The 22,882-nt window shown below is 40.6% G+C and overlaps 2 protein-coding genes across 6 annotated transcripts in view; one reads left to right on the top strand and one right to left on the bottom strand.

Annotated features, from left to right (window-relative positions):
• The window catches only part of CNOT4 (CCR4-NOT transcription complex subunit 4), a 136,185-nt gene that overhangs the window by 43,149 nt on the left and 70,154 nt on the right, over positions 1-22,882 (top strand). The window lies entirely within an intron of this gene.
• Positions 22,521-22,821, bottom strand: LOC142456588 (large ribosomal subunit protein eL43-like). The gene has a single exon (XM_075557737.1). It carries the CDS (start codon positions 22,819-22,821, stop codon positions 22,543-22,545), a length of 279 nt encoding a protein of 92 aa, XP_075413852.1. The 3' UTR covers positions 22,521-22,542.

Raw genomic sequence — 22,882 nt, 5'->3', positions numbered from 1 at the left:
ATCCTCAAGGAGTCTGCCCTTTGGTTGCCTGTTTCCTGACTTGTGCTGTGGGCGAGAGGGCCTGGGCAGAGCCACTGTAGCATTAGGAAGGTGGTCAGGAGGGTGTACAAGTCTTGCCAAACTAATTGCCATGGAGTCTATTCTAACTCATGGCGACCCTGTAGGGATTGTCCCTTTCCTTTTTCTGAGCCGTCCATCTGTAGTGGAGCAGAAAGCCTCATTTTTCTCCCCTGGAGCAGCTGGCAGGTGTAGGCTGCAGACCATGTAGTCAGCAGCCCCATGTGGAGCCCCCTGTGGCATCAAACTTCTAATGTATAGTCTTTAGCTTGACTGAATGTGCCCACCCAAACTGTGGGAGATGCTTTTGCTAGAAGAGCAGGAGAACAAATGTTATTCAGTGACAAGCTCTGTCAGAAATACAATTGTGTCCTCTTGCTATTTGGGTGGAGTGGTCATTGTGTGTACCCATACATAACACATGGGCACGGAGCCCACCAGGAGAGGGAGAGAAAGCCATTCTGCATTAAGATGGATGTGGTAGGAGTTATTTGTATGTTTATATAAAGTTATGTGTATAAATGAATAAAAGAATGAATCCTGCCATTTTATTTAAAATTAAGGAAGTTAGTTTGTTGAGCCCAGAGAGCAGTGGCATAGAAATAATCCAGATTTATTAACGTTTAATCTGTTTTAATAGACACTTTGTCTTCCGCCTCATCTTCGACTTAGTGCATCAACAGCAAGCTGACGTCTAAATTGCTGTGGGTATGCGGAGTTCTGCTAGTGTTCAGACTCAGCTCCAGCCCACATTAGTACAGCTCTCATCGCAAATGTGTTTTTATTCATTAGGCAAATTCCTTTGTGCAGTAACATAGATTTTTCAAGTCATGGAAGCATTAAACCTGTAGGATCATAAAACACTGGCTATCATTAACTGTTTCTTAAGCAGCACTGTCTTTTATTTCTGTTGGCTGTCTTTTTTTCATGTTTTTATTTAATTTCTTTTCAATGCAATCATTCTGTGCTTAAAATTTTTTTTGATCCAAGAGAGACCATAGAAGTTTATGTAATTAATATAAACTCTTCGTTTTACTGATGAGGAAGCTCAGGTCCATAGTGAGTTAATACCTTCACCAACTTCTAAAAACTACCTGTTGTATGAGGGTCGGCAGTGTAGGCCACGCATGTCTTATTCCCTGACTCTTGCCAGCGAGGCTGTGTGGAATTGCATTACAGCATGTGCTCTCGATTTGCATGCGTGCAGGTCTTCCTGGGAACGACGATCTGCAGGAACGGTAGTGGACAGAGTCAGGGAGCCAGGGGAGGAACGAGTCCACTGAGCAAGGGTCTTCATCTTTGGGACACGTGCTCATTCATTATTCACAATTTGAATATTTCATCGCTCTTTTATTTTCTTAGGGAGCCTGGTGGCATAATGTGGTTCAAGTTGGCATGCTAACCACAAGGTCAGCAGTTCAAAACCACAAGCTACTCCAGGGAGGAAAGTTAGGCTTCCTACTCCCATAAAGAGTTAGAGTCGTGGAAGCTCACAGGGGGCAGTTCTCTCTGCCTCTAGGGTTCTTATAAGTCAGAATTGGCTTGATGAAAGTTAGTTGAATTGTTTTGAGTTGTCACTGGCCATAATGTGATTGTCCAAAGAATAAAATTTGCTGAAGCTGTTCAAATATCTTACTGAAGTCATATTTTGGTAAGAAAATATTTAATATTTGATTTATCTTTTTATTGTATTTCCTCTGCTTTTTTGCTTCAAGATTTTATGTGAAAACAAGGATGGACTGTGGAATAAGATGGATACAATCTATGTAACATGAAATAATAACTTTTCACATTTGAGGGGCTTCAGAAAGTTTGTGCAAACCTGGAATGAAAAGATAATGAAATTACTCCATTAGTTTTTGACACCCCTTCACCCCCACCCTGCTGCGCTCTTGTGGGCACTCTTGCCTGGACCAAGACATTGAAACATCTCCATCACCCCACAAGTTTGTCGTGCCTCTCTCCAGCTAAAGGTCCACCCGGGTCACCATTGCGCTGACTTCTCGTTAGCTCCGGCTAGTCTGGAAGTTTGTGTAGTGGAGCCTTGCTTAGCATTTTTGAGTTGTATGCATTCCTTTGGGTTTATCCTCATGCTCTCGAACGAGTGCTGGTGGCAGTGTTGTTAAAGTGCTTAGTTGTGAACCCCAAGACAGGCAGTTGGACCCACCAGCTGCTCTGTGGGAGGAAGACGGGTGGTCCCTGTGGAAACCCTGTGGGCCAGCTCTCCTCTGTTCTGCATGGTGGCTGACTTGGGATCTGTCCGACAGCAGTGGAGCTGGGCTCGCTGCTCTCAACGTAATGCTAACAGTTTTGAGATTCAACAAAGTAGTAGCTTCTGTCCTGCTGTCAAGTAGGATTCCATTGTAGGAATATCTTGATTTTCCTACTCATACTGTTGATAGACATTTAAATTGTGTCCTTTTCCCGCTGTTCTGAATAATGTTGTGGACCTTGTTATACCAGTGTTTTTGTAGGACTGTGTATACCTAGGAGAGGGGTTTCTGGCTCATAGAGTAGGTATGTGTTGAAATTGATTAGATACTTGGAATTGTGAAGTTCCTTAGTGAGTGCTATTCGGGTGGTGTGTAATGGTATCTCTGTGATATTTAATATGCTTTTCCTTGTTGACCAAGGATCTTTAATACCTTTTTTTGGTGCTTAGTGTCTGTGTAAATAGATTCTCTGCTTTTCTTCTTAATCTATAGAAGTTCTTTATATGTGAATATTTGGGATAAGAGCCTTGTCCGGTGGCTTTGTCATGAGTGTTTTCTTGTAGTATGCAGCTTGCCTTTCATGTCATTTTAGTGTTTTTTGATGTACAGAAGATTATAATTTTAGTGAAAGCCATTTTATCCATTTTAAATTTTAAACCTAGTGTTTTTTGTGTCCTAAGATAACTTCCCTATCAAGAAGTCCTGAAGATATCCCATGTTTTCCTTCTAGAAGCTACATGAATATTCTCCTTAACTCTTAAGTTAAATGATTGGTCTTTTAACCTTTCTTTGTCGGAGTTCTTCACATATTTAGCACGAGTCCTTTGCCAACAAAAGACCAGCGAAAGCATGTTCTTTGGCATTTACGTTTAACCCTGTGGTTAATTTAAGGTTAATTATGTGTATATTGTGCGCTCCAGTGTAGAGATCCACTTTTTCCCCCAAATAGACAGGCACTCAGTTTCTACAATACCCTTTATTGAAAAAGCACATCCTTTTTCATTGCTTATAGTTATAGCTGCCCAAATATCAAGGATTACCAATGCCAGCACTGCCTTAACATGACTGCAACTGAATAGTAAGCTTTGAAATCTGGTGTGCAAGTTCTCCAACTTTGCGTTTCTTCAAAATTGACTTCTGTGTAGGTTCTTTCTATTCCTATATAAAAGGGGGTCCACACAAAAAAGACCCCAGGGGCGAGCTGTGTCACACTACGCGTTTTCCCGCTAGGCAAGCATCAAGCAACTTGCTCTGACTGAGTGCACCCAGTGGTGTCGCCTGGGAAGGTTCTCTCTGTTCACAGTGAGTGTTTTTTTTGCAAAAGCTGTGCTAGAACCTCGTTTCTTGTGATGGCCAATTTAAGAGAACGGCATGCAGCTGTGAAATTTTGTTTCCTGCTCAGGAAAACTGCCGCAGAAACCGTTGATGTTGAACAAAGCTTTCAAGGACAGAGCTATGGGAAAAACTTAAGTGTACAAGTGGTTTTCTCGTTTGAAAGAAGGTGAAATGTTCATTGTTTGATGACAAACCTCATTCTGGACGTCCATCATTCCCAAACAAAGGAAAATGCTGACTTGTAGTGCATCTGGAATTCTTTCCACCAGGTCAGACTGTTAATCAAGCTTTCTATTTAGAGCAGTGATTCTCAACCTTCCTAATGCCACGAGCCTTTAATACAGTTCTTCATGTTGTGGTGACCCCCCCCAACCATAAAATTATTGTCATTGCTTCTTCATAACTGTAATTTTTCAACCGTTATGAATTGGGCAACCCTGTGAAAGGGTGTTTCGACCCCCAAAGGGGTTACAACCCACAGGCTGAGAACTGTTGATTTTGAGGTTCTGAAAAGATTGTGTAACAGTGTGGGACAAAAAAGGCCTGATTTGTGGTAGACAGGGCACTAGTTTTGCCACCACAACCATGCAACTAACTACTCAATGCAGCATCAGTTTTGAGCAAAAATCAGCATGCTTCTCGTGCTCTATGCACCAGGCTCACCTGAACTAGCTCCAAGGGCTTCTTTTTGTTTCTCTGAATGAAGAGACATGAAAGGACAGTGATTCAGTGAAAAACAAACAAAAAGAGGGCGGTGTTATCAGCCATCCAAACAGATGAGTTTGACAAATGTTTCCAAGAATGGAATTGCAGATTTGACAAATGTATTAAGGGTAATGGAGAGTACTTTGAAGGCAATAAAGTTGTAAAAAAAAAAAAAAGTAAATACATAGCTGGGGTATGTGTGTCTAGTTTTTTTTTTTTTGGGGGGGGGGTATCCCCTTTTATACTTTAGCATCAACCTGCCAATTCCTATTTAAAAAATCCTGTTTGAATTTTGTTTCTAATTGTGTTGAAAATACTCATCAATTTTAGGATAATTGATTTATTAAAAGTATTAAGTTTTCCAAGCAGCCATCTAGCTCAGAAGCAACAAAGCCCACATGGAAGAAGCACACCAGCCTGTGCTATCATGAGGTGTTGAAAGGATCAGGTATAAGGCATCATCAAAACAAAAAAATCTTACCATAGTGAATGAAGGGGGAAGTGCAGAGTGGAGACCCAAAGCCCATTTGTCAGCCACTGGAGATCCCCTTGCAGAGGGGTCTAGGGGAGGAGGTTAGTCGGTCTGGGTGCGATGGAGCACCGATGAAGAATACAGCTTTCCTCTAGTTCCTAAATGCTACCTTCCCCCCCCACCCCCCCCACCATCGTGATCCGAATTCTACCTTGCAAGTCTGGCTAGACCAGAGGAGGTACACTGGTGTAAACAGGAGCTGGAGGCACAGGGAATCCAGGGTGGATGATACCTTCAGGATCAGGGCTGTGAGGGGCGATACTGGGAGGGTAGAGGGTGAGTGGGTTGGAAAGAGGGAACCGATTACAAGGATCTACATGTGACCTCCTTGGGGACAGACAACAGAAAAGGGGGTGAAGGGAGAAGTCGGACAGGGCAAGATATGACAAAATAATAATTTATAAATTATCAAGGGCTCATGAGGGAGGGGGGTAAGCGGGGAAGGAGGGGAAAAAAGAGGACCTGATGCCAAGGGCTTACATGGAGAGCAAATGCTTTGAAAATGATGAGGGCGAGGGCAATGAATGTACAGATGTACTGTACACAATTTATGTATGGATTGTGATAAGAGCTGTATGAGCCCCTAATAAAACGTTTAAGAAAAAAGGAAAAAAAATAATTGTTTTCCAAGTCATAAACATGATCTATTTCTCCATTTATTGAGGTCTTTCAGTCTCTGTAGCATTTGATGTTATTATAAATGGGCTAGGCATCAAACTGCTAACCACAAGATTGGCAATTCAAAGCCTCCCCCCTTTTCCCCTCGGCTGTTCCTAGTGAGAAAGGAGAGGCTGTGTCCTGTCAAGATTTACAGTTTCAAAACCCTATGTAGGGTCACTATGGGTCAGAATTGACACGGTGGCAGGAATGGTTGGGTTTATTGTAAATAGTACTGCGGTTTTTACTGTGTGCTTTCATTGTATAACACTAATGTTTAGAAAAGCAATGGATTTTGTATATTGGTCTTATATCCAGTGACCTTGCTGAATTTATTCAGTAGTTCTAGTAGTTTAATTTTTTTCTTTCTTTTTTAGGTGGGGGGAGGGTTTCTATGGACAAAATTGTGTCACCTGCAAATAAAGAATGACTGTACTTTTCCAAGGTTTTCATATTCATTCAATATATTTTTCACTTTTCACTCACGAGGTTGTCTGGGGCAGATGTTCAATAAATAGATTGAAGCAGACATCTTGATTTTAGGAAAAAGTTTGATTGTTTTTTTTAACCTTGCGCGGTAGTGGTGGGGGAGGAGGAGGAGGGGGTGCTAGTGCTGGTGCTGGTGAGGTCACGCTTGCTCTGACTCATACTGACCCCATGTGCAACTGAACAAAGCATCCCCCAGTCAAGTTTGAAGCCATTGTTGCAGCTGTGGTGTCGCTCTGTCTTACCAAGGGCCTTCCTTTTTAGCTTGGGCTTTTTGTAGATGCTCTTACGACATTCAAGACCTTTTCCTTATTCTTTTGCTGAGAATTTCTCATGAATAGATGTTGAGTTTTGTAACTTTTTTGCATTTATTGAGGTGATCATTTGATTGCTCTTTGTTTTGGTAACGTGAATTACACTGACAGAATTTGAATGCTCAGCCAGTTTTGCATTCCTCTGATAATCATGTAGTCATGATACATTCTTTTTAATATATCCCTGTACTTGATTTCAGGAGCCTGGGTGCAACAAGTGGCCTGTGATCAGCACGACCACAAGGTTGGCTTGTCAAACCCACTCCATGGCCCCAGAGAAGTAAAGGCCTGTCAGTTGCTTTCTGTCAAGTTGTCCACCAAGGAGATCCTGTGGAGCAATTCTCTGTAACGCAAGGGGATCATTGTGAGTCAGGACAGACTGGACGGCAGCCAACCAACACATTCGATTCATTAGACTAATGCTTTTAAAGTAGAATTTCTGTTCTTTAGGGTTCTTGTTTATGCATTTTTTGGGGTTATTTGTTTTTCTTTGTAATGTTTTTGTCAGGTTATGATAGCTCTCGTGAAATGACTTGTCTCTTCTGTGACACAGCTATCTTGATGAGTCCATTTCAGAAAGTTGTGTTTTCAAGGAATCCAGGCATTTCTTTTCATTTGTTAAATTTATTGACATAATTCCATGATTCTCACCTTCCCAGCACAATCACTGAAGACAAATGGGTGCATAAGCAAATGTGGTGAAGAAAGCTGATGGTGCCCGGCTATCAAAAGATACAGTGTTTGGGGTCTTAAAGACTTGAAGATAAACAAGCGGCCATCTAGCTCAAGCAACAAAGCCCACATGGATGAAGCACACCAGCCTGTGCGATTGATCACGAGGTGTTGAAGGGATCAGGTATCAGGCACCAAAGAACAAAAATGCATATTGTGAATGAGGGGGAGTGTGGAATGGGGACCCAAAGCCCATCTGTAGGCAACTGGACTTCTCCTTACAGAAGGGTCTCGGGGAGGAGATGAGACAGTCAGGGTGCAGTGTAGCAATGATGAAACATACAACTTTGATCTAGTTCCTAAATGCTTTCTCCCATCCACTATCATGATCCCAATTCTACCTTAGAAATCGGCTAGACCAGAAGATGTTTAGTGGTACAGGTAGGAACTGGAAACACAGGGAATCCAGGACAGATGAACCCCCTCAGGACCAGTGGTGAGTGGTGATACCAGGAGGGCGGAGGGAAGGTGGGATAGAAAGAGAGAACTGATCACAGGGATCTACATATAACGCCCCCGCCCGAGGGGAGGGGGGAGGAGGGGAATAGACAATAAGAAAGTGTGTGGAGACGTTGGAGAGTGTAAGACATGACAAAATAATAATAATTTATAAATTATCAAGGGTTCATGAGATAGGGGGAACGGTGAGGGAGGGGAAAAATGAGGAGCTGATACCAAGGGCTCAAGTAGAAAGCAAATGCTTTGAGAATGATGATGGCAACAAATGTGCTTGACACAATGGATGTATGGATTGTGATAAGAGTTTATGAGCCCCAATAAAATGATTTTTAAAAAGAAAGGAAAAAAAAGAAAAACAAGTCCAAAAATTTATTGGCATAAAGTTGTTCATAGTATTTATGCTTTCTATATTTGTGGTATCTTTCTGACACTGCTAATTTGGTTTGTTTTCTGTCTGTCCCCCAACCCCCTCCCGCCAGTCAGTCTTGGCTATTGATATTTTCATTTTATCAGTCTTTCAAAGAACCAGGTTTTAGTCCTTTGTTTCATGATTGCTACTTTCTTTGGTACTGTTTCTGTGTTTTTGAGATGGAAATTTAGATTTTAAACTATACCGTCTTCCCTGGTGTGTGCGTTTAAGACTGAATTTCCTGCTCAGTACTTGTTTAATCCACTTTGACATGCTATGTTCATTATAGTGCCTAACTCAGTATATTTTAAAATTTCCACTGGGACTTGTTATCTGACCTAAAAGTTTTTTTGTAGTACATTTTTAAAGCTCCAAACATTCAGGAATCTTCTAATTAATCTTTTGTTATTATTTTCTAATTTAATTCTTTTGTAACCCTGTGTGATTTGAAATTTACTGAGACTTGTTTTATAGCCCAGCATGTGACATATTTTAGTGACTCTTTAATATGTTGTTATGGGGTCTGTCATTTTGTAAATCATCAGCCTGGTTTATAGTGTTGAGCTCTCTTTTGCCTTATTGATTTTTAAATAGAATTAATTTTATACTTTGTTTTTGAGTGTATATACACAGCAGATTATACACAAATTCAACAATTTCTTCATGTACAATTTAGTGACACTGACAGCATTCTTTAATTGGATAACTGTTCTCATTTGTGTTTTTGAATTGCTTTTTAACAATTAATGAACGTCACTTTTTAATGTGGCTTCTCATATGTAGCTTGTGATATATTGTTATGGACAGCTTGCTCTGTAAGGGGCCTGATGTCCAATTGGTGTATTGGGTTTGTGGGCTGCCAAGTCTTTCACACCTACTCAGTGATTTTAATCATTTTAGTGTGAATGCAGCCTCAGACATAATGTTAATAAATGAGAAGGGTTTTGTTCCAGTAAAACTTCAGATACAAAATTGAGATATTTGAGTGAGAGACTGCTCTCTAACCCGGGACCATTCAGCAAACTTTTAGAATGACTATAGTGTTCTCATTTGTGGATAACTTAATAATAACTATTTTTAATCTTTCTATCTCAAAGCTTGGATTTGAGAGATTGGATGTTCTCATCTAGTGTCTTATAAGCAGCACTCTTTTTTATGCCAGCCTAAGAACGGATGTGGGGCTGGTCAAATGGGCCTCAGAAAGGGCAGGAACCAATACAGTGCCAGAAAGCAGGCCGGAGAGACCCCACCGAGGTCTTCTGTAGAACGAGTAGTTTAGGACCTTTCTGCTCAGAGGAAGGTTACTGCCAATTCTTATTGCCATTGTTCTGCTCAGTCTTCAAAGTCCAGTAGCAGTCCTCAAATTGGTTTAAATACAGGCATTGTAGTAAACTGGCCGTCAGAAATTTATTTGTATAGATGTGAACTGGAAACTACCTTTTATAGTGTTAGTAGAACCGTCAGGTTTGTGATATGAAATTAATGGGAATGATAGAATCAACATATCTAGACAGAGCACACGAAACAATCCAGTTATCAAATTCATTTCTATAAAATGGGCCTCAATAGTGGTAGACTTTCTTAGTACAGCGCTCACAGTAGATTTATAATGGATAAAATCATTTTTAGATTTAAAGTACCTTTCATTTAGAAAACTAGAAGTCAGTATTGGAATATAGAGGTTTATGTTTTAGTGGTTACAGTTCTTTGGTTGCAAGAAAAAGCATCCAAATTGAGCCACTCAGAGTCCCCAAATATAAAAAGGGGTGTGAGGACTGGTCAGGACAAGGGGCTAATTGGAAGCACCCCAAACAGGAATGTAGCTCGATGTAAAGGGCTTGGAAGGGCAGCTGGGACACCGTCAACACTGTTAACTCTCTGTCTTGTACCTCTGCTTTTCCCCTGATTATGCACCCAGGTTCTCTTTTCCGAATCTGCTTAAATAGTGGAGCATGGCTGCCCACAGCTCCTGAGCTTGCACATTAGAGATCTGTCCACCTAAAATTAATCTTTGTTCTCAGTCCTCCAGGGGTGACATGTGCTGTATGTAGTTTGGTCAGTTTAGCTTTAAAAACATGGAGGTCAGCACCCTTCTCTTGAAGCCAGGCCACATAAGTCACAGAGAAGAAAATAGGGACAACACACAGTCTACTATGTATCTGGACACATTTATCTATACTCGTAAAAGATTACAGTGATCCTGTTGTTTGTGACACGCTGTTGTGCCATCTGCACACTTGTTGTTGGGTTAGAGCAAGTTTTGCAGCCACTGTGTCAGTTCATCTCACGGAGGCTCTTCCTCTTTGTCACTGCCCCTCTACTTTACCAGGTGTGCTGCCCTTCTCCAGGGACTGGCCTCTCCCCATAGCATGTTCAAAGTACATCAGATAGTATCTCCCCATTCTTGCCTATAAGGAGTGTTCTGGCTGTACTTAATCCAAGACAGATTGGTTGGTTTTTGTGGTAGTCCATAATACTTTCAGCATTTTCACCACCACTACCACCACAGTTCAAGTGCTTGGCATTTTCTAGTGTTCCTCATTCAACATCTAACTTTCTTTTTTATTGTTGGTGTGTTGTGTTTTTTTTCTTTCTTAATTGTTTTATTAGGGCTCATACAACTCTTTTAAAAAATCATTTTATTAGGAAAAAAATCTTTTTATTAGGAGCTCATACAACTCTTATCATAATCCATACATACATCACTTGTGTCAAGCACATTTGTACATTCATTGCCCTCGTCATTCTCAAATGATGAGGCCTTGGCATCACTTCAGGCCTTGGCACCTGGTCCTCATTCCCCCTCCCCTTCCCCCCTCCCTAATGAACGCTTAATAATTTATACATTATTATTTTGTCATATCTTGTCCTGTCCAACGGCTCCTTTCACCCACTTTTCTGTTGTCTGTCCCCCAGGGAAGACGTCACATGTAGATCCTTGAAATAATCAGTTCCCCTTTTCCAACCTACCCTACCTCTACGCTCCCAGTATCGCCACTCACACCACTGGTCCTGAAGAGATATCCACCCTGGATTCCCTGTGTTTCAGTTCTTATCTGTACCAATGTACATCCTCTGGTTTAGCAAGGTAGAATTAGGATCATGATAGTGGCGGGGGAGTGGGGGGAGGAAGCACTTAGGAACTAGAGGAAAGTTGTATGTTTCATCGTTGCTACATCACATCCTGACTGGCTTGTCTCCTCTCCCAGACCCTTCTGTAAGAGGATGTCCAGTGGCTTACAAATGGGCTTTGGGTCTCCACTCCACACCCCCCGCCCCCCTCATAAACTATGGTAAAAGTTTTTGTTCTGATGATGCCTTTCCCTTTGACACCTCACGATCAATCCATCGATCGTACAAGCTGGTGTGCTTCTTCCAAATGGGCTTTGTTGCTTCTGAACTAGATGGCTGCTTGTTTACTGATGTGATTTTTCTTTCTTTGATGCCAGATAACTGATCCCTTCGGCACCTCTTTGTTGCCTCTGAGCTAGATGGCCGCTTGTTTACCTTCAAGCCTTTAAGACCCCAGACACTATCTCTTTTGATAGCCTGGCACCAACAGCTTTCTTCACTACATTTGCTTATTCACCCACTTTGTCTATATTGGTTGTGTTGGAAAGGTGAGCATCATAGAATGCCAGTTTAATAGAAGAAAGTATTCTTGCATTCTTGCATTGAGGGAATACTTAATACTAAGCCTATAAATATATGTACATAGAACTATTTCCCTATCCTCATATATAAATATATTTGCATAGGTACATGTCTTTATCTGGAGTGCTATAAATACCCTTTGCCTCACAGCTCTTTTCCTTTATTTCCTTTGACTTACCTCCCATCCCACTATCATGCTCAGCCCCCACCAGGGTTTCAGAAATTCCTCTTGGTTACATTACACTTGATCATGCCCTACTAGGCCTCCCACATCCTCCTCCCCCCTGATTTGGACGACTTGTTCCCTTGTCCCTGGGTTTGTTAACATCACTACCTTTCCCCCCACCTCCCCCTCTCCCATTTCCCCCCAGAACTGTCGGTCACCTTGTTTTCTCCTCCTGATTGTTCATCCAGCCTATCTTTATTTATGTAGTCCCGTGGAGATAATAACATGCACAAAAACAAGACGGATAAATACCAAGCAACAATATACAACAATGAAAACAAGCCAATGACAAAACAACAAAACAAAACACAACAAGAAAGAAAAGTGTGTAGTTAGTTGAAGGATAGTTTGTTGACCTTTAGGAGTTCTTCCCAGTGCAGTCTGTTGGGGTACCATGCCCTGGCCCCAAAGTCCTCCTTCAGCATTCCCTGGGGACCTCGCTGCTCCATTCCCTTGCTGTTCTGTTGCACCCCCTTAGTGTTTTTCCTCGGTGTGGCGGGATCAGATTGGGTGCAATTTCCACACCGTCTCTGGTTCAACATCTAACTTTTACATGCACATATGGAACAATTGAAAATATCATGACTTGGGTCAGGCACACAGTAGTTATCAAAGTAACATTCTTGGTTTTCAACACTTTGCAGCTGTTTTGTTCGACAGATTTACCTAATGCAATGTATTATTTGATCTCTTGACTACTGGCTTCCATGGGCTTCAAGCAGGATGTGGCTTCAAGCAAGATGAAATTCCCAACAACTTAAGCTGTTGTCATGATGTTCCCTTTGCTACAGTTGTGAGGATTTTGGTTTTCTTTACATTGAGTTGTAGTAGATATTGAAGGTTATAATCCTAGATCTTCATCAGTAAGTCCTTTAAGTCCTCCTCACTTTCAGCAAACAAGTTGTGTCATCTGCACTCGCAGGTTGTTCACGAGCTTTCCTCCGATCCTGATGCCGCATTCTTTTGCACCATCAACAGTTGTTGGGAAGCACAGTTTAAAATGGTTGCACACTGTTTGGTCACATGACCGCTCCAGGTTTTATAGACCAACCTCTGCTTTTTCTTCTTTTTTTGCCCCCCAATCTCTGTTTTTTAAGATTTAAATAATGTTTTTTTTCTAGTGTAAACCGTGATACTGGGTAATTCCTTATGTGCCTCATTACCTCCAAATCGGAGCACTAGACAACATGTTGTGAAGCATAAAGGGTTTGCAGAATTTCAAAGCATTTGCTAACAAGTGCCCTAACCCCCCAAAGGCACTGGTGATTGTGGCTTCGCTCAATAGAGTGTGGCACCAACTGGTGTTTGTACATCTTTTTGACACTAAATTTTGTGCCCTCTGTTTGAGTCTAGATTTCTTTGGTTTAATAAACACAGCTGAACTTTAATAAACGATTGCTGTGTATTTGTACTTAAAATTTGCTCTTCCTACCTCTTGTCCATTATTTAATTTTGCTTTATAAGGGTTCATCATGTAGTAAGAATAACATTTTTTCCTTTATCATTTGCTCTACATACATATAGTTTCTATCAGTTGCTCTAAAGTTTTGTATATAGTGCATTTTGAGCATGTATATATTTTTTAGGATGATCAAATAGATCAAGTTCTTTTGTGGCTTCTCTGCCTTTGATATGTGCAGGCAGCAATGTTGATGCCTCGTGGCTGCAGTGATTTGTTGTTGCTAGGTGCTGTTGAGTTGGTTCTGACTCATCGCGACCCCATGTACAGCAGAACAAACACTGCTCAGTCCTGGGCCTCCTCAGAATTGTGTTTCAGTCCATTGTTGCAGCCACTGGATCAATCCATTTTCTCGAGGGTCGTCTTTTTTTTTGTAATCCTCTACCAAGCAAGATGCCCTTTTCCAGGGCCTGGTCTCTTCTGCTAATGTGCCCAACATACATGAGACAAAGACTTTTTATCCTCACTTCTAAGAAGCGTTCTGGCTGTACTGTATTACGTCCACGATAGACTTGTTTGTTCTTCTGACAGTCCATGTTCCTTTGCATCGTCTTCACCAGCTCCTTAATTCAAGTGCATCGGCTCGTCTGCGGTCTTCCTTATTCATTGCTCATCTCTTACATGTACACGAGACCCTTGAAAATACCATGATTCGGTTGGGCATACCTTAGTCGTTAAAGCTGCAGTGATTAGAATTTTTTAAAAAAATTATTCATTTTCTGTTATTTACTGACTTCTGTTAAAATTGTAACTACACAAGTAATACATTTATAGAGTGCTTTCTCCTAAGAGATTTGAATTGTATTGGTATATTGAATATTGACTATCTCATCTTTGTTCTAGTACTATAGGTCTTTTTTAACTACTATAGGTTTTTGATTCAAAGATATAACTAATTATAGACATATCTGTGATTAATGAACAACCTTTCGAGGGGAAAAGAAAACACTGCCCACATTAAATATGCACATTGATTAAAAAACTGAGCTTAATTTCAGAAGTACCACAATGTGGGGAAGTCTGAGAGGAAGTACATTTTAAGATTGAGTACTTTTTTATTTGTTTTTTATTAAACTGAGTAGTGTCAAAGTTGATCCATTTGATTTTTCTGGGTCAAGATTTTTATGTTTTTGACTTGCTCTTTACATACCTTGATACTGCTTTATTAAAGCATTTTTATAGCATTGGTTATATCGAACTTCTGGAATCATGTTAACATTAATGTTCATCAGCATAATTATTATACTAGTACTGATTAAGATTTTATTTTATTAGTTCTTAGTGGTGTTGTAACAAAAATACCACCCACTAGGTGGCTTAAAGCAACAGAAAAGTATTCTCCCATTTCTGAGGCTGGATGTCCAGAACACAGCTGCCAGTGGGATTGGCTTCTTGAGGCTCAGAGTGATAGTCTGTTCAGTGCCCCTCTTTTACCTGTTGGGGATTGCTACCATTTCTTGGCTTATTAGACAGGTCACTTCAGTCTCTACCATCGCTACCATGTTTGTCTCTGTATCCAGATTTCCTTCTTACAAGGACCCAAGTCATGGGATTAAAGCCACCCTAATGCCGGATTCTTTACCATGAAAACAGTGAAAAGTCCATGCTAAGGTTTGGGGATGGCTCCAAGCACACCGATGGCACAGGACTGGACAAAGGGTCCTTTTGTGTTGTGTCAGGTTGCCGTGAGCCAGAGCCGACTGGATGGCGCACTTACTGAGTGTACATTTTCGGAGTGGAGTTTTGACTTTTTTAGATGGCAATGGTATGGATGGGTTGTGTATTTTCTGTTCAATGAGTAAATAAAGAGACTATCCTCTGTCATGTTTTATGCATGGGAGAATGTCAAAAGCTGGTGGAAAAATAGAATTAAAAGTTAATGGCGTTTTTCCATGAATTTTTTGAAGCCCCCTCCTATGAATTCATTTTTTACTCCTCCTTGAGGACAGGTTAATTGAATACATAATTTTGTCTGCAAAATAAATATGCTTCTAAATTGTTGCACTCTTAGATGATTATGGACTTTTATCTGTTTTTATTGTAAAGTATGCGTAGTGTACATAATGTACATGTAGTTTAAATATTCATAAAGCAAGCCCTTTGCACACTGACTGCTATTTTGTGCATTGGAAGAACCTCTTCTGAGTTAGTTGAATGGGTCTTCGTTGCTTTATACATAGAAACCTTAGTAAACACATTTTCTTTTGGGAAGTAATAGACTTCAGTGTTTTACTATGAGAATTGGTCTAGTGTTGTAGAACAATGGTCCTTTATTTTAGAGACTGTCTTTTTCTTAAAACATTCTGACATCAATTATTTTGGAGACTGTCTACAAAAATTGTAATTTGGTTAACTTTTATAAAAATTTGAAATGGAAATGAATTAGTTGTACATGCACCTGAGGATTCTTAACACATACTATTTTCACATAACTTCATAGTGTGAAATCATTACTTCTCTATATTTTACAGAGTCATAATAGGGACATGGAGATTACGGAGGAGCAGAAAGGGCAACTTTAATTTTCTTCTGGATGTTAAAGATGTAATAGCTATTTCTGTATTAGGTCCCTTTGAAATTGTAATTTATTACTCATTTAACTTCATTCTGAAGGAGGGCATGATAAGGCATCTAGAAATCAAATATGTAATGCCATTTCCGCATATAGTCCTGTGAAAGTTTATTTCATTTTTGTTTAGTATTAATGTTAAGATGGATTTCCCCCACCCCCCACTTAAAAATCATGTATTTAATCAAATTGCTTCTTTTATATCAGTCCTGAAGATCATCCAACAACGGTTGCAGCATCACATTGACAGGGAACTGCCAGAAGTTCAGACTGGATTCAGAAGAGGATGTGGAACAAGGGATATCATTGCTAATGTCAGATGGATCTTGGTTCAAAACAGAGACTACCAGAAAGATGTTTAATTTTGTTGTTTTTTTACTGAGTTTATGGTATTATCCATCCATAATAAACTATGGATAACCTTGAGTAGAAGGGGACTTCCTCACTCCTCATTGTACTCATCTTGAACTTGTACAAGGATCAGGCAGCATTGAGTGAACAGAACAAGAGAATACTGCATGGTTCAAAATGAGGAGAGATGTGCATTCCAGTTGTATCCTCTAACCATACTTTTCATTCTATGCTGAACAAATCTTCAGAGAAGCTGGATTTTATGAAGAAGAGTGTGGCATCGGATTGGAAGAAGGCTTATTAATATCCTGCAGTGTACAGATGACACACATCTTGCTTGCTGAAAGTGAGGAGGAATTGGAGCACTTGCTGATGAAGATCAAGGATTGTACCCTGCAATATGGATTACAACTCAATGCAAGAAAGACTCAAATCCTCACAACTAGAGCAGTAGACAACATCCACGGTAAATGAAGACAAGAATTTTGTCGTAGTTGGATCCACAATCAATGCTCATGGAAACAGCAGTTAAGAGATCAAAAGATGTATTGGATTAGGAAGACCTGTACAAGACCTCTTTAGAAGGTTGAAGAACAAGTAGGTTGCTTTGAGGACTAAGGTGTGCTTGACCCAAGCCATGATTTTCTCTCTTACAACATGTGCACGGGAAAGTTGGACATTGAATAAGGAAGACTATAGAAGAATAGATGCATTTGAAATCTGATGCTGGAGAAGAATATTAAAAGTACCATAAACTGCTTAAAAAAGGACAAATTGATCTGTGTTGGAAGAAGTAAGGTCAGAGTGCTCCTTAGATGCAAAGATGGCAAGATTTCATCTCACATCCTTTGGACATGTTGTCAGGAAAGCCCAGTCCCTGGAGAAGGACATCATATTTGGTAAAGTGGAGGGGCGGAGAAGAAGAGGACAGCCCTGGGCGAGGTGGATTGGCATTGTGGCTCAGGGACAGGAATAATTGTGAGGATGGCGAAAGGACTGTGCATCGTTTCGTTGTGTTGTGCAAAGGGTTGGTCCGAGTTGGCGCTCACTCAGCAGTACCTACTAGCAACCACCTGTCAATCCTGTCTTGCTCTACCTTCCTTTCTGGCCCAAGCTCAGAGTGGGGGCTTCCCAGTGAGCCAGTGTGTGCTATAAAGAGGAGGAACGATCGAATAGTGTCTAGGTGTTACTGAAAGAAATTAGGAAATGCAAAGACTGGAACTCTTCTCCAGAGGAGCATTGGATTGGCAGGATGCCATCCAGATCAAAATTTAAGAGGTGGTGTGACAGATTTGGGTAAAAAAGAGGCCACACTTAATCCTGAAGAAAGCCTGCCTTCCTGCTTCCTTCCCTCCCTCCCTCTCTTCCCATCTTTCTCATGAGTCAGTTTTGACTCTCTTGGTTGCTGCTACTTGCGTACTTTATATTAGCAGTCAGAAGCTTCTCCAAAGGGATTGATTATTAAGTACAAAGCCAGTAGGAGAGTTTTAAGCTGTGTGCTATGGATGTATTTGCTTCAGGTAGGGTCAGTCTTTAAACTTTTTAAAAAATAGACATCCTTTTCTACAGATATCTTTTCTTCAAATGCTTCTAAATTTGTATATTGTTGTTTTTTTGCAGTTGAACATACACTGATGTAGGCAACGCCTTTTCTAGACAACCTGCACAAGTTTGGTAGAGAACTCCTTAGCACACTAATTAGCCTTTGCTTTGAATTTGCTATTTGAATGTCTCCTTAATAGCACTTTCATCAGGCTTAGCCTTCAATTTCTGAATCCTGGCCGACTTTGCATTGAGCTAATAGGAGACATGTGATGTTGATTCTCTACACATTTACAAGTTTCTTTTATCTCATCAATTACTTTATTTTCTCTTTTTGATCATCATTTCGTAATTTTTAACTAATTTAAAATTATTTTCCCCCAATTATGAATGTGAATTTTTTTTAAAGATCAGAAAATAGTGGGAAATGAAAGAAAGAAAACAAACTACCCATGACCTTACCAGTCAATGACATATACTTCTATTTTGTCCCCTGTACGACAACTGCCCAGCCCCCATATACAATTGAGGCATCTTACATTTTCCTGCAAATACCTGTGGTATAGTGTTGAATGAAACACGCCCTGCTTTTATAGTCACAATTTAATATCCTTTAAAAATTATTTAAAACTAGTATGTTTGGAATCACCAGAGATTAGAAGCAACCAAGTTGCCCCCTCAATAGGTAATCAAGGATAAGAAAGAGGCGATGGTACTTCCATACAATGGAGCATTAGTGATTGAAAGGAATGAACTACCAAACCATGAAAAAGGTAGTGGAGTACCTCAAATGCCTACTGCAAAGTGAAAGGAACCAGTCTGGGAAAAGCTGTGTCTCCCTACTCAATGGTCCTCAATCTTCCTAATGCTGTGGCCCTTTCATACAGTTCCGTGTGTTGTGGTGACCCCCAACCAGACAGCTATTTTCGTTGCTACTTCATCACGGTAATTTTGCTACTGTTATGAATCGTCATGTAAGTATCTGATATGCAGGATGTATTTTCATTGTTACAAAATTGAACATAATTAAAGCATAGTGATTAATAAAAAACAATGTAATTGTATATTGTGAAGTATTTATTTCTAATGACAAATAGATGAAATTTTGTCTTGAAGCATGGGGTAGCATGGGTAACAGTCTTCACACTAGGTACTCGTAGGTGGGTGTATCTGCAAGTGGGCGGACCTGCCTGGTCTTAGGCAACCCACGTGATGGGATTGTTCAACCCCCAAAGGGGTCTTGACCCACAGGTTGAGAACCGCTGGTCCAGACCAATTTATATATATATATATATATATATTTTTTTTTTTCAATTTATATTTCTTAACAGCGAGAGTTTCAATTCTGCACATCCTTGTCGAAACTTTTTACCACCTGACTTTTTGTTCATAGCCCTCCCGGTGAGTGTGAAGTTGTATCGTGGCTTTTCATTTTCATTAAAAACATTTTTGGCTATTGATGTTTACCATCTTTCCACATTCTTAATGGCTTTTTGTGCATCTTTAGATAAATATCTACCCACTTTAAAAATTGGGTTCTCTTTTGGCTGTCTTGGGCAACTTTGGGCTGCTAACTACAAGTTGAGCAGTTCGAAACCACCAGCTATTCCAGGAGAGAAAGATCAGACTTTCTGCTCCCGTAAACATTTACAACCTCTGGAATGCAAATCACCCGAGGGACTTCTCAACTTTCTTTTCCATAATTTCTCTGATAAACTATCCTACAGCTTAGCATGGATCAAGAGGCAGTTGTGTGAACAGAACCGAGGAATACTACATGGTTTAAAATAAAGAGGGGTGTGTGTCAAGGTTGTATCTTCTCACCATACTTGGTCAATCTGTATGCTGAGCAAATCATCAGAGACACTGGATTATATGAAGAATTTGACGTCAGGATTGGATAAAGGCTTATTAGCAACTTGAGATGTGCAGATGACACAGCCTTGTTTGCTGAAAGTGAGGAGGTCTTGAAACACTTGCTGATGAAGATCAAGGTCAAGGGTTGTAGCCTTCAGTATGGATTACAACTCAATGTAAAGGAGACCCAAATCCTCATAACTGGACTAGTAGTTAACATCATGATAAATGGAAAAAAGATGGAAGTTGTTAGGATTTCATCTTGATTGGCCACAGTCAGTCCTTATGGAAGCAGCAATCAGGAGATCAAACGATGCATTGCATTGGGTAAGTCTATTTCACAAAGACCTATTTAAATTACTGAAGAGCAAAGATGTTACCTTGAGTCCTACTGTACCTGACCCAAGTCCTGGTATTGTCAACCGCCCCATACGAATGTGAAGCTTGGTCATTGCATAAGGAAGACTGAAGGAAAATGGGTGCATTTTAATGATGGTGCTGACCAAGAGAACTGAAAGTGCCGTGGACTGTCAGAGAACACATGTGTGTTGAAAGAAGTGCAGCCAAGAATGCTCCTTAGAGGCAAGCGTGATGAGACTTCATCTCCGATGTTTTGGATATGTTATCAGGAGAGACAAGCCCCTGGAAACGGATATCATATTTGATAAGTAAACACTCAATGCCGTTGAGTCAGTACCGACTCAAAGCAAGCCTGTACAGCCCCTTTGGGTTTCTAAGACTGACTCTTTATGGGAGTAGAAAGCCCTGTCGTTCTCCCATGGATCAGCTCGTGGTTTTGAACTGCTGACCTTGTAGTTAGCAGCCCATTGAGTAACTACTACACCACCAGGGCTTCTTGGTAAAGTAAAGGGGTAGTGAAAAAGAGGAAGGCCTTCAACAATGTAGATTGATAAAGTGGCTGCAACAGTGGGCTCAAACATGACAGTAATTATGAGGGTGATGCAGGTCTGGGCAGTGTTTTCGTCCCGTTGTAGACAGGGTCCGCCAGGAGTCAGAACCAGCGCCATGACACCCAACAACAATACCTTAGTCTGTATTGCCAGTGACTCCATCAGTCCCTTCCCAGTTGCAGTTCACCACAACGTGGAGGAGTTGGGAGTGCCTTTAGGCTTGGGTCTCTTTTTGCTCTGTACAAAGTAATTTACTTTGAGGAGGAATGTGGCGGTGTCTGTTTTAAGATCTGCTTTCCTCCCACTAGGCAAGATCTTTGGCTCAGGAATTGGAGTGAGGACAGTGTGACACTGATCTGAAGCTGAGGGCAAGTGGAGATGGGCACAGCGCTCCAGGTCTTTTTGGGTTGGTCTCCCTCCCAGTTTCTGCTTTGTGAAGGAGCTGGGCTGAGGGCCACCTGGGAGGCCCTAGTATTTTGTTTCCTTCAGCCGAGAAATGTTTCCATACATGTCTGAAATATTTTAAATAAAAATAATACCTGATTTAAACATATATATATGAATAATACATCTGTGACATACCACATAATAAATAGGCAGACCTTGAAATGAGATTTTTTTCCTGACAGGGTGGTGGTTCTGTACCATTGAGGTGATTGTGACTCCTGGCACTGTAGTATGTTTAGAGTAGAATGACACCCAGAGGGTTTTCATCACTTTGGCTTTTCTCTAGGAGACCGCCAGACCTTTCTTTTGATGTGCCTCTGGCTGGGTTGGAAGCACCAACCTTTGGCTAGCAGCCAGTCACATAACTGCAACCAGGGTCTATAATCACATCACTGTCACTTGTTAGTCCATCCATCTCGACAGGTTCTAGATGAAGACTTTGCCATTGTAACAGTTCTTGTGTATGTTCAGTCATTCAGTGAGTCAATAAATATTTATTGTTTTTACTATATTTCAAAATCTAGTGCAGGCACTTGGAGACATTAGTGATCATGCAGGCAGAACATCTCTGCCCTTGCTTAGCCTGCCTTTCAATGCAAAAGTAATTCACATCTCTAAGTAACATCCAGTTAAGCATGATTACAGTGTTCCTATATGTTGGGTGTATAGTATAGTGAGCCTTGTCATTTTTACTTACTGTATTCCATGGAATTCATCATGCATTCATTAAACTTCCACATTAAATTACTAGATTGTTTTAAAAGCATTAATTTTTAAGCCTTTGTCAACTAGTTACTTTAAAATCTTAGCAAAATGATCATGTGTGCTGTATTTAAATGTAAATAGTATGGTTTTATACTTACCCGTTGAACCAGGTTCTAAATTCAAAATCATGAATACACAGTGTTCTGAGGTATTGAAGAGATTTTTCTAGGATAGTTTTGAAGATGTGGGGCTTTGTTTTGTGCACTTTTTGACATCGTGTGTGATTCTTGGTGACTCTGGAACATTCTTATGTGGGTCAGGGATTATACTCGGCCAGTATTAGGTGCTCGAGAGCAAGAACTCAGGTGACAAGGAAAGATTTTCGGTAGAACATACTTTTTGAAAAAGTGCCATTTTCCTTTGCAAACATTTGCATTCCATCCCCAGGATGTGCAGCTGCTCCTTTGATGGGGGGGACTGCTGTTCCACCTGACTTGTGGGAAGGTACTGAGGGTGACCATCTCACGTTTGAATTTTGTCCTTACCACTGAAGTCCAAGTAGCCCTTCACCTTTTGTAAAAGGGTTCGCATTTCTCACTGAGTCACTGTGAGAATTGGATCAAGTATATGAACAGGCAGCGCTTCCTGTAAAATAATGAATAAAATATGACTCAAACTTGACCATGTCTGTCCTAAAACCTGCCTGCCCCACCCCATCTATAAATAGACTTCACTTTCCTTTTCTGTTTAAAAATGTACATTTATCTGTTTTATAAATCTTACTGTTTATTAATTATTAACCTTTATTAATCTACTTGATTGTCTTTTAAAAATCATTTTATTGGGGTTCATACAATTCTTTTTTTTTAACATAAATTAACCCATTTATTATAGGCCAGAGAGGTTTCAGATAGTGGAGCTTCTACTGGTCTTTCAATTTCTTCAGTCTTCTGCTGGCAAACTTTACTGTGACAGCAGAGGTGGTATTGTAGGTCCAGGCCCCACCGGCGACTGTCTTCATGCAGGAACCGCAGTGCCAGATGCCCACGGCGCGTCTCTTCATCTTGGTTTTGCCACAGAAGGAGCAAGCGTACTTGGCATGTTGGCTAATTTCAATTTTCTTCACCATTTTCCTGAGGGAGGCGCCGTAACGGGTCCCATATTTGCCCACAATCCCGACCATCTTGGTGCGTTTGGCCATCTTGCTGCAAACTAGTCCTGAGTCAGAGAGCGTTCATACAATTCTTATCACAATCCATACA

This window comes from Tenrec ecaudatus, chromosome 9 (assembly GCF_050624435.1).
Source record: "Tenrec ecaudatus isolate mTenEca1 chromosome 9, mTenEca1.hap1, whole genome shotgun sequence".
NCBI lineage: Eukaryota > Metazoa > Chordata > Mammalia > Afrosoricida > Tenrecidae > Tenrec > Tenrec ecaudatus.
This window is presented reverse-complemented; position numbering and strand designations above follow the sequence as displayed.

Coding starts and splice junctions, on each gene's coding strand:
- LOC142456588 (XM_075557737.1), bottom strand. CDS start 22,821: ATGGCCAAACGCACCAAGATGGTCGGGATTGTGGGCAAATATGGGACC.